At 38.5% G+C, this 17,153-nt stretch overlaps 1 protein-coding gene across 1 annotated transcript in view; it reads left to right on the top strand.

Annotated features, from left to right (window-relative positions):
* The window catches only part of PCDH15 (protocadherin related 15), a gene marked incomplete at its 5' end in the record, with an annotated part of 427,034 nt that extends 417,300 nt beyond the window's left edge, over positions 1 to 9,734 (top strand). The window contains 3 exons of the mRNA XM_083364768.1: positions 1,191 to 1,264; positions 3,261 to 3,396; positions 8,981 to 9,734. Coding sequence (XP_083220894.1) covers positions 1,191 to 1,264; positions 3,261 to 3,396; positions 8,981 to 9,532 — 762 coding nt within the window. The 3' untranslated portion in view covers positions 9,533 to 9,734. The remainder of the gene's footprint in view (positions 1 to 1,190; positions 1,265 to 3,260; positions 3,397 to 8,980) is intronic.
* Between the last annotated feature and the right edge of the window lie 7,419 nt (positions 9,735 to 17,153).

Genomic DNA, 17,153 nt, shown 5'->3' with positions numbered 1-17,153 from the left:
AAACAGTTGGCATAAGAAAGCAACGTGCTAAAGATTATGCAGAAAGCACAGTAATAAAATACTGGGGTTTTTTCAGCTTTAGCGTAAATGTGCACCATCTGTCAGCTAGATCTTTTTTGGAATTCTAAATAGAATTGAACACAATCTTAAAAAGAATTTAAAGGTGGCATTGGCATAGAATTACAACAGTGCCAAATGTTAGTTCTGAACAGAACCGCAGTACTTTCAGTGCCCCTGGATCTGAGCATTAAACCTTGCTAAGACCACACTTGGGATATTGCATCCAGTTTTGGTTGCCACAATGTAAAAAATATTTTTTTATTTTTTTTATTTTTTTTTATTACATTTATATCCCACCCTTCTCCGAAGACTCAGGGCGGCTTACAAGCTTAGCAGTAGCCTTCATTCTATGTGTATGCCTGCTTATTAGGGCTTTCACACACACCCCAAGCGGCATTATTACAAAGTCAGCTTAATTGCCCCCAACAATCTGGGTCCTCATTTTACCTACCTCGGAAGGATGGAAGGCTGAGTCAACCTTGAGCCTGGTGGGACTCGAACCTGCACTAATTGCAGACAGCTGGTGTTACTTAAGGAGGCATTAGCCCACTGCTCCACCAAGGCTCTTGTTGTGTCTGTAGAAAGAGTGCAGAGAAGAGCAACAAAGATGTAGGCTAAAACATATGAAGAACGGTTTGAGGAACTGGGGATGATAACATGATAGCAGTGTTCCAACGGACTGTCACAAAGAAGAAGGGGTAAAAAAACTTGAAGGCAAAACAAGAAGCACTTGATGGAAACTGATCAAGAAGAGAGCCAACCAACCAACAATAAGGAGTAATTTCCTGGCAGTTAGAACTATTAATCAGAGGAATAGTTTGCCTTAAAAAGGTATGGGTGCTCCAACACTGGAGGTTTTTAAGAAGAGATTGGACAACCACCTGTCTAAAATAGCATAGGGTCTCCAGCTTGAGCAGAGGGTTGGACTAGAAGATCTCCAAGGTCCATTCCAATTATGTTATTCTGTTCTGTTATATGAAGAAAATCATCTAGAAATTGTTATTGTTTTTTAATGCCTAGAGTGCAACCTAAGAAGACCAAGCAACTATGCTGCTGCTATTGTGACATACTGTACTCAAGGTTGTTTACATTTAATAACATATGGATTTGTGTATTCCTCTGTATTGCAGGAACTTTCAATGGAATCAGGTATTGATCCTGGACAAGAGTATTATGGGCAAGATTATTACAGTTATGAACATGGGTATGATTCATTTTTAATATGACTTCATAGATTATAAATCTCTACTGTTATTGTTTATTGGAAGCATATCATAGCTGGAATCTGAAGACTATGCTCATGGTATTTAGCATTAGTTAATTTAAACAATAGACCTCTTTATCAGGCTTTTTTAATCATGAGAAATTAATTAAAATGCCATCCCTATAATACATGGTGTACCTGGAAGACAGGCTGGGAAAGATTTACCTATTATTAATATCAATTGCTTGTCAAAATCCATTATGTTAAAAAGCACTTGACTCTGATTCTGTTCACTTTTCAATGATGTTCAAGAATGAAACCAGATAGAGAGGTAGTTAAAGTTTATTACAATCATAGGCTAGCATCAATGAGTAAGGTAAAGGTAAAGGTTCCCCTGCACATGTGTGCTAGCTGTTTCTGACTCTAGGGGCCGGTGCTCATCTCCGTTTCAAAGCCGAAGAGCCAACGCTTGTCCAAGGACGTCTTCATGGTCATGTGGCCGGCAGGACTAGACACCGAAGGCGCACGGAACGTTGTTACCTTCCCACCATAGTGGTCCCTATTTTTCTACTTGTATTTTTACGTGCTTTCGAATAGCTAGGTTGGCAGAAGCTGGGACAAGTAACAGGCGCTCACTCTGTTACGCGGCACTCGGGATTCGACCCGCCAAACTGCTGACCTTCTGATCGACAAGCTCAGCATCCTAACCCACTGAGCCACCACGTCCCTAGCATCAATGAGTAAGAAATAGGCAATTAGATTGGAAGGTTTGTGGATTATTGCTGTGCTTTTGAATTTAATTGCATAACAGGTCTTCAGCTGGTAAATCAAATAAGCAACAAAAGTATTCTTTATTAGATACAGTATGATATGATGCATATACATTTTATCTTTGGATAGCAATAGCACTTAGACTTATATTCAGCACTCTCTGTGGTTTACTGAGTCAGCATATTGTCCCCAACAATCTGGCTTCACATTTTACTGACCTAAGAAGGATGGAAAGCTGAATCAACCTTGAAGTCAGGATTGAATTCAAGGCTTTGGGCAGAGTTAGCCTGCAGTGCTGCACTTTAATCACTGTGCCACTACAGCTGATGGGACTATTTTTATCTCTATATCATAGAACCTAAAGCAAAGCATGATCACTTGAAAATAACTTAAAATTATTAAGCATTTGTTCCAACAGGAATACGTAGTTTTTCTCTGTAGGTATGTTACGTAGGAACTCTTCCTATCCCATTGCAGTAGAAGTAATGTTATAGCCACAAATCTGACCATATTTTAATAAAATTTGGAATATCTAGTGCATTTTGGTCAAATAGCTGTATCATAAACTGGGACGCGGTGGCTCAGTGGGTTGGGACGCTGAGCTTGTCGATCAGAAGGTTGGCAGTTTGGCAGGTCGAATCCCGAGTGCCGTGTAACAGAGTGAGCGCCTGTTACTCGTCCCAGCTTCTGCCAACCTAGCAGTTTGAAAGCATGTAAAAATGCAAGTAGAAAAATAGGGACCACTATGGTGGGAAGGTAATAGCGTTCTGTGTGCCTTTGGCATCTAGTCATGCTGGCTACATGACCACGGAGACGTCCTCGGACAAGCGCTGGCTCTTCGGCTTTGAAACGGAGATGAGCACCGGCCCCTAGAGTTGGAAATGACTAGCACGCATGTGCGGGGGAACCTTTACCTTTACCTAAACTGGAATTAATGATATTCTGTTTCTCAGGAATGGGATGTTATAGTATTTCTTACTAATCATGCCTCCTTTTGCACTTACTATTATTACTTTTTAATACTTTTGAGTGGTTTTGTTTATTTCTGTGAAGGTAGAATGTGGACGCATCTCTTAACGGTACGTCTAGAAGCAATTAGGTCTTTCATTGGGCAAGGGATGGAGAAACCAAAAGTGATGGAATAATTTTTTTAAAAAAATGTAGTAGAGCAGTAATTGAATTGTATAAAAACATGGAACGTGTCTGTACCTGGTTTTTCCACCAGGTACGAATTGCCTCAATACGGAAGCCGGCGGCGCTTGTTGTCTCCTTCTGGGATGTATGATGAGTATGGAGAAGTGGTTGTGGAGAGTGATGGTGGATATTATTATAGTCCACAGGGGACTTCTACAGAAGCAGAGGTAGGTTTGAAGCTATTCCAAAGTGCAAAAGTACAACTGAAGGGACATTTTTCTCCAAAAACCTTCTGTTCATTTATTTTAGGACCCATATCACTTTCCGTGTTTGGTTTTTTTTTGCCAATTTAAAAAATGTAAGAAAAAAATAGAAATTGGTAGTCAATATATTCATAAATAAGGGCCATGAACTACCAAATTCATGAAGTCAGAATTAAAGTGCAACACAAATATTTGAAAAGTTCAAATATACACAGGTGGATTATATAGGGCTTAAAACACTATAAAAGTAACCTCAGGAATTTTAATCAACAAAACTTTGAAACCATCAGTTCATTTGCTATTTCTTAAGCGGACAATCTGTCATTATATCTGCCTTGGGAATAATAACCAGCTGACATTATTTTAAAGCTAAGGATTAGTTAGTTGATTTATTACAGGGGTCTTCAAAAACTGTGGCCCTTTTATGACTTGTGGACTTCAACTCCCAGAATTCCTCATCCAGGCATGCTGGCTGAGAAATTCTGGGAGTTGAAGTCCACAAGTCATAAAAGGGCCAGGTTTGAGGACCCCTGTCTTAAACTGTTCAACCTCCAGATGTTTTCAGTTTCTAGCCCTTCCCCTCCACTAATAGCATGGAATTATGGGAGTTGTCTTCTACATTATCTGGAGAGCTCCAGTTGCCTCCTTGTGTGATGGCTAAATGTAACCTAAGCGTGCCTGGCTGAGGAATTCTGAGAGTTGAAGTCCACAAGTCATAAAAGGGCCAAGTTTGAAGACCCCTGATTTATTATTTCTGTAACAGCATTCATAGAACACAGAAAGAACGTTGGAAGTTATCTAGATTCTTACCCTCTGAGCACTAGGGAGACCTACTTGCATCTATAGAATGACTGAAGTGCATATTTATTTCTTTATTGTAAAGAAATAAATACATCTTTATCACTGAACTTCTTGCCATATCAGCAACTATTCCTTCCTTACTGTCTTCAAGATGTTTAGTATCGGTATGGTTAATATACAACAGCCAATAACTCATGAAAAGTAGCATATATTACACTTTCATCCTGCTAAACAGACACACCACATTTATAGTTATATATAGGCCTAAGACCAGACTTTATTTCTTTGTTTAAAATATGGTTTTGACATCTCCTATTCTTGTTCAGATCTGTAGTGCCCCCTAGTGGTCCAAGTAATAATAAAAAAATGTTTATCGTTAAAAAATACAATTCCATTTTTTCAGCTAACGAATGAATATCTAAAACCTTTTGCAAAATATCAGGTTGATATATGAGATATCAAATTAAAAGAGAGCGATCTCTGCTAACCCCCAACATTTTGTGTAACATGTAAAATCTAACACAAAATCCCCAAAAGCTTGAGTTTCTTTTAGGAAAAGAGTGATTGCCAATATTCCTTGAATATACAGATATTCAGAACTTTTAAAAAGAAAAATAATCATGCTTTTTGGGACAAATGTTAATTATCACTCAGCGTTTTAAAAAGTGCTACACAGACATTCAAGATTCAAGTTTCCTAAGATGCTACAAAAATTAGGATCCACCTGTTTATTTTGATTCTAGATAAGTGCTGGATATTAACTGCTTTATTTTTTTCACATCTGCGTATTCTATGGTATCAAGTTGCATTCCAGAAAGTTTTCCAAAATTGTGCTAAAAGGGATATATAAATTTCATTTATGTAATTAACAGGGAACAAGTCAAGTCGGAAGAGCTGTAATCCAGAAACCAGGTTCTCAATTAGCTCTTAGTAGTAAAGGCAAAGAGAAGTTTGTAAGAGAAAGTCCAGTCCAGAAAAGAAGGAAATTAAGAGCAGTGATGCAGCTGGGCCGAATAGCAGTTAGTGCTCACAGGCCAGCAACAATTGAAGCAGCACCATCCCCATGGAAAAAAGCCAAGATATTTCCAATGATGCTACAAAAAGGAGGAGGCAAAGATTCAGATTATGTCAAGCTGATGGCAGCACAGCAAGCGGATGGAGAAGACAGTAAGGTTATTAAGGGAAGCTATTTGCAGAAATCAGCAGGTGATGGACCATCTTCAAAAAAGCTTGACCGTAAATTTAAACATGCTAGTATTTTGAAGAAAAGTCAGGAGCATGGTACCTCTGAGGAAGTAAGTGAATCCGAATCTAAGTCCGGAATCTCAATTAGTGTCACAGCAGAAAGTGAATCTGAAGTTAGTGATTATGGAAAAAAGAAAGAAATAACATCATCTTCTAAAACAACATCATCTTCTGTGACAACATCATCTACTAAGTCAACATCCTCCTCTTCCTCCTCCTCCTCATCAGAAAATAGTTCTTCGACATCTCAGTCAGATAAAGATTATTTGAAAGTTACCCTAGACCAAGATGAAGCTACTGAAAGCACGGTGGACTCTGATGAAGAACATTCAGATTCATCTGGCTCCTCCTCAAGCAGTGACTCAGAAGATGGAACAATTAATTCTCAGAGCAAAGTTTCTAGCCTTGTGGAAGATGATACAGAGTCAAATATCTCATCATTGATGCAAAGTTCCCTCAGCAGTGAAGTTACTTCAAGGTCAAGGAAGGACGAAACTTCTGGGTCCAGTTTCAAAACACGTTCTAGAGCTGGAAGTGACTTAGATGATGCAATAGCTGAAACATCTGAAGCTGCAGAAGAATCACCTTCCATTGTAGAAGAGGAGGAAGAAAAAGGAGAAGAAGAGGAGGAAGAAAGAGAAGAAGAAGGAGGAGAGGAAGAGGAAGAAGAAGATGGAGAGGAAGAAGGAGAAGAGGAAGAAGAAGAGGAGGAGGATCAGGAGGAATCAAGTGACCATGAAGCCACGTCCAACAGTGAAAACATTACCTCCAGCCAACAAACAGGGAGCAGTGAAGAAGAGAGTGATGGACATGCTACTGAAGAGGAGAAAAGCACCATTAAGAAGCCAACATCAGTAACAGTTTCCAAAGAGAACGTGAAAAGTGAAAACATAAAGAAAAAAGTCCCTGAAGAGTATTTAGGTGAATCAGACCGTGATACCAAAGATGTTCCCGATACTACAGAATCAGACATTCCTAGTGATTCGACATCCTTTTAAAAGAAAAGTGAGATTATGGTTAGAAAGTTTGCAGTGAAGTGGTGTTTTTTTTATTTGTTTGCTGTGCACTGTGTGTATTGCTTTTTGCCAATGAGAAAGCGTTACTATGGAAATCTCACAGAATAAACTAGACAGACAAAACATGGAAGAGAGTCATACTTTTGCAGAAGTGCTAGATCAGGGATCTTCAAACTTGGCCCTTTTATGACTTGTGTACTTCAACTCCCAGAATTCCTCAGCCAGCATGCCTGGCTGAGGAATTCTGGGAGTTGAAGTCCACAAGTCATAAAAGGGCCAGGTTTGAAGACCCCTGTGCTAGATGTTCCAACCGGAAAAGGTCAAGAGGCCTAAAGAATTAAATATTAAACCTCTCGGTGCTGTGACAAAGCATTCTAGAATAAGGATATTAAAAGCCATTTCAGGCAAGATGTAAATCACCACGTAATGCTTTCTGGTTAACCTGTTTACTCAGGAGTAGAGATGCTTGAAGTGTTGTGAACTGCTGTGATCCTTCTTTCCAGGAATGGTTTATTCACACAAGCAAGTTTTCCCTTGACATTGCAATCGTCAAGGAAACCCGTGTGAATTAATTATGCACTGAAACATATGTACACTACTATAATGCATGGTTTGTGGTTTTTTCCTAAGAGTGCCTGCATATCTTTAAAAAGCAGTTCTATTTATAACCATTTTTTTTCTCACTTTAACATTGTTTGCAAATAATCTATCCCTCTATTCCTTACGCTGATAGTTTTGTTCTTCTGTGTGGAAATTAATTTTTAAGGAGATTGATGCTTTTGCTTTCTTTTTGCTAGTGCCAATTGTAAGGATAATATAAACTCTCATTGGACTTTTTAGCTGCTTGTTTATTAATTTCATAGTTAGATAAAATATGAATATTTAAATTTAAAATTTAAATAATAATTTAAATGATGAGATACATGTTCATATTAGATCCTTGGTGGAGAGTCTTTTTTCTAACTGTTAGATACTGGGTTTGTGGCTTCAATGACGAGACGAGGCGAGTGAGTTCAGCAAAGATCATTGTTTATTGCTTGCAGGAACTGAACTGAGAAACAGGGCTGTGAATGCAGCAATTTATACCCTGCTCTCTAGGTGGCGGCCAATAGGTTTAAAGCAACCTATTGCCGCTGTAAAGGCAGCCAATGGCAGCGCTGGAGACGGGTTGTCTGAGGAGCTGGGAGCCGTTAGCCAGCTTCCCTGCTTAAACAACCTACCAGCAATTAACCCATGTGATGTTCCCTTAACAAGACAAAGCCCAATACATTACATTAACCATTTTCATACCTTCCACTTCCTTGAAGAATAAACATTATTCTTTTATTTGTTACAACGAACCATGATAAGAAGAAATATCAAGCACTTTTCATAAGTCATTGAATGACTTATTCTGGAAGAAAGTTATTATTTTTAAAATACTAACCTTATTATTAGCATGAGTACCACCTCTATCGCTAAGTCCTATACATTTGTCAGTTTTTTTTATTTTATGTTATAGTTGAATTATTTCATAATAAGGCTTTCATGTATGAACTTTAAATAACTCTTCATTATCTGTTCATGGAGAGATGTGCATCAAATTATGATTATGCCTATCCCAGTATGGCTATAATTCTTCTAGTTTTTTAGCTACTGGTTCACTTGAACAAATTTCAGGAACTGAACTGATCCTGAGAGATCCCTCCATAGGGTAATAATGTGCAGAATCACTTATAGCTGTTTTACATTGTATAGGACATGTCTGGAGATACTTACAGATGTAGCTCATCTCTTCCCCAGGATATATCTTCATATGATTGAAACAGAGATGCAGGCATAGATACAGATATGCTTGTCAATCTTTTGTAGGTTGAACATTTCTCCATAAATATAACCTCAAGCATGATTTGTTCTCCACAAAAGTCCTAAAAGTAGACTCACTTAAACAAATGAATGATACTGAAATATTGCAGAAATATTGAAAATTCAAACAGGTTCACACACTTTTAAGCACTGCTTGGGATATAATGTTGGTACCAATGATATTTCTCCCCAAGTTAGAATATCTTAGCTAATATAGATCGTTTTCACTATGCTGCTTAAATGTCACAATGGTGTGAATATCTTTTACTCTCTTACTCTTTACAAATTGCACAACAAAATTTTCCACTGTGTCCTGCTTTTCACATGCTTGAAAAATAAACTTCCTGCATGCTACAAACTAGAGAGAAGAAGATGGCTAAAGGGATTATTGTTTAATAGACATTCTCTCAATACAGTATTTTTACAAGTTATTGTTTTACATGTGCTTACCTTCCATTTCAAAGAGCATGGGGTGAGAAACTAGTGTAAATTGATGCATTAATCAGGGGAACTATGTATTATAAATCTTATTTCTATGCTTAGGATTTTTTTGTTAGTAGAGACAGAAAAGCAGCCATATTCTGCATTAAAAATAAACTAGGAGATACTTAAATGTTTTCTCTCTTTTCGTTGTCCTCCAGTGGGCCAAAAAGAAAAGGATCAAGTTGGTCCTTGATCCTGAATATGAGAGCAGCTCCACTGGAGAGGACAGTGCCCCGGAAAGCCAGAGGAATCGTCTCAGCAACCCCAATATTCCAGCCAACGTCAATGGCAATATCTACATAGCCCAAAATGGGTCAGTTATCAGAACGCGTCGAAGTTGCCTTTCGAACAATTTGAAGGTCACATCTCCTGCCAGACTGGGAAAACAATTCAAGAAGCTTGATAGGTTAGGTGTAACACATGAGGAAAACATCCCACTGAACACATTTCCCACAGGGGCATCATCTAACGATAAACTGAACACCAGACCCTGTAGTGTTTCCTTTGCTGCCTCTGCTGTAGACACTGACAACATAGCAACAAAAGCAGCAGGCGGCAGATTAAAAAGCACAGACCAGCAAGAGTCCACCGTTGGTAATGAAGGTATCAAAGAGTCTTTGGACTTGCCCGGTGATCACGCACAGTCAGAAGATGAAGAACTCTGGATGGGCCCTTGGAACAACCTTCACATACCAATGACAAAACTGTGACCTCTCTTTTTTCACTTTAATTTTTATCCCCATTTATAATAATTATAATGATAACAATAAAACCACTTTTTATCGTCACCAAGGAAAGCCGTACAAACTTTGTAATTGTGCACATGAGTTGTATACTTCGAACAAAATGCTTTAAAGTAAAAGGAAAACAAAGACAAAACAAAAACAAAATCCAGAAAATTTGCACTCACATTTGTACTAATTAATTTTTCTTCCCACAAGTCTTTTTTTTTTGGATGGGCTCCAAATTCACTGAACAAATTCTCATTAAAATGGACTCATTTGTTGGCTTCAGAGTTACTGCCTTATAATAACAACCATAAAACTATTACTGGAATGTTTTATTGTTCAGTGTTTATAACCTAAAAGGCAACCATCACATACAGTATTTGAATGATTTGTCTGTAAGTCCCAGAAGAAGTTTTATTTCACAGTATATAAACAAGCATCACATTGACCTAGTAATGACTACATATTCTCCATATTCTAAGTTGTTTTCAGATAGTGCCATGATTCCTTCTTTGGCTATATCCTGTACCAGCTAGACTCACAATTGATCATTTCAAGGTCAGTTTCGGCCTTGTAGGGGTTTATTCCTTCTTTGAACAATTCTTTATAACAAATTACAACTGCCTTGGAAATTCATTATATTCCTTTCAATGTGCCTTATACCTAATCAGAATGTATTCAAGAATGTAGCCATCAGCTGATTCTATACCTTTTTCTGAGCCATTTCTTCTACAAGCAATATGCCATCTCCTCCAAGGTGATTTTGTCCAAATTCAAGTTGAATCAAGTTTCTTCATATGTGATAGATAGTTGTGATCATTCATCTCAAGATCCTTTCCAGTTTAGAACATTGTTTTGTTTTTAAATACTCTGCAAAGGGAAATCAGATGGTATATGCATATAGTTCCATTCAGCTGGGGGAAAAGCACTTTGATTTTTTTGATTTTGTCCATTGTTAGAATTAATACTTTGCATAAAAAGTTTCCATTGTTACTATCAATATCATTTTAGGATCACTTTCCAGGAAAAAATCAGTATGATGAGAATGAGGCTTGAGTGGATTCTTGTAAAGCTGAGCATATACTGGTGCAGCTGTGAGAATTGCTTCATTATGCTTTGAGCACATAACCTATCAGCCTGTAAGTCCATTTTAGATTTAAAGGATGTCTAAAATTAGCAGGACCGGTAATAGCAAGCTAACAAGCCATAAAGAAATTTGAAAAGCCATGAATAGCTATGAAACTCCATGCTATTGAATAGAATGTCTTGACTTGTAAGCCGAACCATTGTATGCTGATATCAGTGCATTAAAAAATCTGCACCATTTGACCCCCTGTACATTCTCAACAGGTTTTTCCTGTGTCATGACCTGTTAGAAGATTCCACTTCCTGCAGTAAAACCTTCTTATTCTATAGGATTACCACCATTGTTTCAAAGGGTATAGCCTTGCAAATGAGCATATGGAAATATTGTAGAGTAAGTTCAGCATATTACTCTGACTGTACTTATTATTATTTAACTGCATGGGACTCAGTACATTTGCACCCTAATCTGCTGCACAATCCACTTAGTGTACATGTTTAAAGCCTCACATTTATAAGGGCTGTTTAATAAACAAAGGGAGCATTATAAAGTATGAATATTTTTCTTGGATCGGATACTCAGTGGAGGTAAATCAGCATAACTTCACTGAAGCTGATGGAGTTTTGTAAATTTGCAGCTGCTTGGAAGATTCATAATGGGATTCTGAAGCTATAAAGCTGCTTTAAGTAAAGCATGAAACAGGCCTTTGGTATCAGCAATATGCTCATCATATAACACCATAACTTCTATGTAGATCCATTGGACAAGAGATTAAAGATGATGCTAAATCATTTATAGCAGGGATTTTGTGATAATTAATCTTTTTATTTTTATCATCTTCCCACTCATAAGTTTGTTTGTTTTAATGGCAATGTCTGGAGCTCGTACAATTAATCTTTAAACACACACACATAATGGCAAAAGAACCCGGAATTAAAATGGGAATAATTCAGATATATGAATTATATCAAAAAGGCACAAATGATAATTGAGTAATAAGATCTCCATAACTCTGCTAGTGTTGAATTTTAAAAATGCAAAATAAAGTCTTGGGAAAAGAAAGAGCAATCAAGCTGCAAAGAATGAAGACCTCTGAAACAATTAATGAGATTACTTGGTTTAAAAGAGGCCAGGAATAAATAATACAGGTAGTCCCAGACTTATAACAGTTGGTTTAGTGCAGGGGTAGGCAACCTTGGCTTTTTTATGACTCATGGACTTCAACTCTCAGAATTCCTGAGCCAACATAGATGGCTCAGGAATTCTGGGATTTGAAGTCCATGAGTCATAAAAGAGCCAGAGTTGCCTACCCTTGTTTTAGTGACTGTTTGAAGTTACAACTTCACTGAAAAAAATTACTTATGACCATTTTTCACACTCACAAAAGGGCCAAGTTTGAAGACCCCTGGTTTAGAAGTAGGCCCTCGCCTAATTCATTTTGGGATCATCATCCACCCTTTCTTTGGTTTGAATCCAACACTATCTCCAAGTAGAGCTATCTAAATCCATGGTTACTATTTTATCTGCTAGACATCACCTCTATATCTGCTTATTTTTTCCCATAGTCCTCCTGTATGTTTTAAGGCTCCCCCATCGTCATTTCATATGTGCCATGCTATCTTCTCCTTTGAACTTTACTGCCATTTTCAGCATTTGGTCGCCCAAGGCATTCCAAACTAATTTGCTTGGGGTTTTGCACCAGTGCATGAATACATGAAGAACCAGCAAGAAGCTAGAATTGACAGCAGACTTATCCCAGTATCACTATAGCTTTTCTATGAGAGTTGGATTATATGAAAGCTCCTGCTAAGATATCTCTCCATATCTACTGTATCTTACTCATCTCAGAAACTGGGCTGCAAATTGCATAAGAATGAGTTGAAGGGAGGCTTTATTTAACACTGTCCCTGAATTTCTATAAAAAGGTATACTGGTGCATAACAAGTCACACTGCAGTGCTTCTCATTCCAGAAGCAAAAATAGTATAGAAGATAGAAGCTTATTCATGACCATGCAACTGTCTTTTACCATGTAAAACATATTTGGAAACGACAAAAGAGATCTTGATTACCTTTTCTTCCAGTTGCTCCCCCCCTCCACACACACACAAATGAAGTTTTCCTGCCAAAGCCAGTTAAGCTGAGATGACTAGCCATGTGCCTGTATGTGATATATCCAAGACAGCTGGACTTTTACCTACATAATTGTGTTGTGTGGTGGTTGAACCCTTGAGGCTTATTGCACAGGAGCAGCTAATGCTTTGGCAAGCTCTGTGGCACCGGGCTGCTGAGTTGATAAATAAATTGGGGCTTTTGTAATGGAGAAGTGCCATGGCTTACTGGGGCCTTTTCCAATAGCTTGTGTCTATTTGTCACCACATGACACGTTTCAATCCTGTAGTTTCCTTTGTATCACAAATATTCTCTAATACAATTTCTTTTGTGAGGTTCTTATTGATGTTACCAATCCAAACACAACAGGACCCAAATTTACCGATAAGAGTCATTTTCATTTTATGCCAATAAAATGTCTCATAAGGCAAAGATGGACAACTTGCACCCCTCAGGATACACGCAGCACCTGTGTCCTCTTTTTGCTGAAAACTGATGAACCAAGATTTCTGAAAACTAACAGCGTGTTGTCCTGCCAGGTTGAGACAGAGCATCATTATAAAGCAAAGAATACTTCCCTCTCTCTCACACACACACACACAAACACACACACACACCAAAAATACAGTCCCATCCATAGTGCAATGCACCGGCACAGACATAGAGGTTTTCAGCCTTTCAGAAATGATAAGTGCAATATTGACCAGATGCCTCAATTGTCCCAGAACTAATTCATAGAAGTGCGACCAGGAGAAGCAAATCCATTACAATTTATTGTACAAAAATGAACGTACAGTTGTGCTTGACTCCTAATGGCTAAAGATCTTGTCTTCATAGCAATCTGCAACTGATTGGCTATTATCTACTTCCCATGTGGGTTTTGTTTTGTTTTTACACTCCAGTCAAACTCACAGCTTTGGCCTTCCCAGAAGGTACCCCATTCAGATCCAATTCAGCTTAGCTTTCAGAATTATCCAAGGCCAGCTAAGTGCCACTGTCACAAGCTAAACAAACGAACGAACAAGTGAGTTTTCATTAAAGGAACCTATTCTTTATATCTACCCCATTCTTTTAAAGCACCTTCCTTTAATGAAAATCACCCACATACACTCAGTGAATGTGCAGGTGGTTTGTTGGAGTTATAAAAAGTGCCCTAATCTGCAATCATAATCATGCTGTAAATTTCACACTTGCTGGAAAATAATTCAATGTACTTCATGTTCACAATAGAATGACTTCCATGAGTGTATATTTGCATACAAGGAGAATTCAGTTTCAGGAACACTCATTGATCATTTGTCAGTGGAGGCAAAAGGCAGCAAATATATCCAAGGAGGCATCTTCTCCATGCATTCTTTCAATGAAGATGAAAGTCCTAAGACCAGTTCAGATAGGAACCAGAAATTTTCAAGGTAGGGAGAATTATTATGTAAAACATCCATCAGTTGCTTCCAAGGATTAGAACAACTAGCTAGTCCATTTTTCCCCTCTGAAGATCAAAAAAAATCTACAGCTTAAAATCTGGAGCCTATTTAAAGACTCTCCTCCTCATAGGTAAATTGTGCTTTATATTTCATTCTTGTTTGCAGTCTAGCTTATAGCTTTCTTAGGTTGCTTGTGAAAATCTTCTGACAAGTCACATGTTGAGTAAGTTAAAGTGTTTTGAGTTTTTGAAAGCTATGCTGAACCCTGGCATGAGGTGTAACTGGGAGAGGTGGATTTTGGCACCTATATTTGCAATGTACGGATATATGAAAAGCCTTCTAAATGGGCTTGATTTTAAATGTACTGTTTGGCTTAATTCACAAAAGCTCAAACAGAAAGATCTGGTTTGCTTTCTTCTACTAACAGTTAGAACTGCTACTGCTAAAGTCCTTGAATATAAAAATAAATGCCTTTCTCACAACAAGAGTAGTTTAAGAAATGGGCTCTGGGGCTGATGCAGACATTTCAAATACCAGGAATACGAAAAGAAGAAGAAGTGGTATAAGAAAATATTGCGCAACAGTCTCTTCCATCTTGCTGGTTCCTTCCTGGACATTATTCAAAGCCAAGGAATGCCAGGGTCCATCCTGTTGTTTGACTGATCTCTGCATAAGGAAGAAAACAATGAGTTAGAGAGAAAGAGGTAAGTATTGTGGGGCAAACATTGTCTTCCACAAGCAATTTCAAAGACGCCTCTGAAAAGTTCTCTGCTCCCTTCCAGATACTGTCTGACCTGGATAGAGATTGAGATAATTTGGAAAAAGCACCTGCCTTTGAACACGTGACAAACATTATTTTTTTCCTATCAGAATCACAAAACTCCCAAGTCAACGTTATCACAGATCCAATCATAAAACCAGTTAATTTTCAGCCAAAAGCAAGGATCTTGCTGACATAACACCAGCTGCCTGCAATTAGTGCAGGTTCGCATCCCACCAGGCTCAAGGTTGACTCAGCCTTCCATCCTTCCCAGGTAGGTAAAATGAGGACCCAGATTGTTGGGGGCAATTAAGCTGACTTTGTAATAATGCCGCTTGGGGGTTGTGTGAAAGCCCTAATAAGCAGGCATATACATAGAATGAAGGCTACTGCTAAGCTTGTAAGCTGCCCTGAGTCTTCGGAGAAGGGCAGGATATAAATGGAATTAAAATAAATAAAATAAATAAATTGTTGATTTTTTTTTCATTTTTAAAATTTCTAGAGTTGTCAGACATGTGGTTCTCTGGATCGGAGTGGGGTTCGGGTGGGGAATAAGAGGAGAAAAAGATACCTCGTGGGTTTCCCAAGTGGTTTAATATTCATTACATGACCACCTTTGCTGAGCATGGAGCATTTTTCAAAAAAGGATTGCAGTGAGTTTAAAAAAAATGTCTCTAAACTGGATAGAGTTAAAAGGTAAGTGTCTTTCAATGCAAAGACAAGCAAAGAATATGATGCATATTAGCAGGGCTTTTTTTTGTCATAGAACACTCAGAATGGAGTTCCGGCACCTTTTTTGGATGGAACCTTGTAGGGTAGGCAAGGCGGGTTGTATGACGTCTGTGAGTTCCGGCACCTTTTTATTTTACAAAAAAAGCACTGCATATTAGCAAATAAAATTCATGCAGGACAGCTTAAAGAACACAATAGATGGGCTCACTTGGGATCATCTGCTGGTAAGGAAAACAGCCGTCAGTTTCTCTCCTTAAGAGAAGGGGTAATTGCTGACAGATGGCTAAACCATCTGGTAAGATCTGATCCTGAGCTAGCTGTTCTGCAGGGGAGGAATGAGTAGAAACATCCACACATCCTCATGAATCAGTTCCTTGCAGATGTCTGGAGAGAGGGATGGTATTTTTGCCTGGTAGACAATATTCTTCTGCTTTACTGAGTGGCACCCCACACAGATCAGAAGCGATGCCTGATCCATGAAGAGTACTTTAGTTTGGCAAGATTTCTGCCTAAAGGGGAAGAACAAAAAAGGAAATTGCTTTGAAATGGCTTGGCATGTCTTAGGCTTTGCTGCCTGACATTACCACCAGTAGCAAACCAAGAACTGTCAGCTGTGTCTGTGCCCTGACACAAGGCCACCCACAAGAATGTTGCCATCCCCTGCTCAGGATCAATCGCTGCCTCCTAAGCACCAATCTTTTTAATCAGCCCTGAAATTATGGTGAAGAACTGTATTGCTGGGTAGTCCCCAGCAAGAGCACACAAGGCTGAGCCAGGAGCACAGCTGCTCCCAGGCCTATCCTATCCAGGCATGGAAGCACAGCATCCTCCCAGCCCAAGACAGAAAGTACATCACTTATCCTAAGTCATTACAACACTATTCTGCTGTCAGCAGTTGCTACCTTAGCCAGGCACAAAAGCTAGGTCCTTTTCACTGCTCTGTCCCACATGTTCTGGCTTGGTCACTCAACAGCGAGACACTGGTGAAATGGGCACAGCAGTGCCTGCATCTTTTGCGTCGCATGAGAAAAGCACATCTTCCTTCCCCTGTCCTTACCACTTTCTACAGAGGGACGATCAAGAGCATCCTGTCACAAAGGGATATGTTATCTAAATTAACAGGTTTTGAAATAGTGAAAAAGGTTAAATATTTAGGAGTATATATTGCAGCTTCAAATGTAAAATTGTATAAGAATAATTATGAAACACTATGGTTGAAGGTACAAAGGGATTTAAATAATTGGAAAAAATTACAATTATCTTTATTGGGAAGAATTGCAGTTGTTAAAATGAATGTTCTGCCAAAGTTTCTCTTTTTGTTTCAAATGATACCTATATTGAAAATGGATGCCAACCTTGATCAATGGCAGAAGGGTATTAATAAATTTATTTGGGCGGGGGAAAAACCAAGAGTTAAATTTAAGATTTTACAAGATGCTAGGGAAAGAGGGGGACTTAAGGCGCCAAATTTGAAATTGTATTATGATGCGGT

The sequence above is a fragment of the Vipera ursinii genome (assembly GCF_947247035.1).
Source record: "Vipera ursinii genome assembly, chromosome: 5".
Lineage (NCBI taxonomy): Eukaryota > Metazoa > Chordata > Lepidosauria > Squamata > Viperidae > Vipera > Vipera ursinii.
This window is presented reverse-complemented; position numbering and strand designations above follow the sequence as displayed.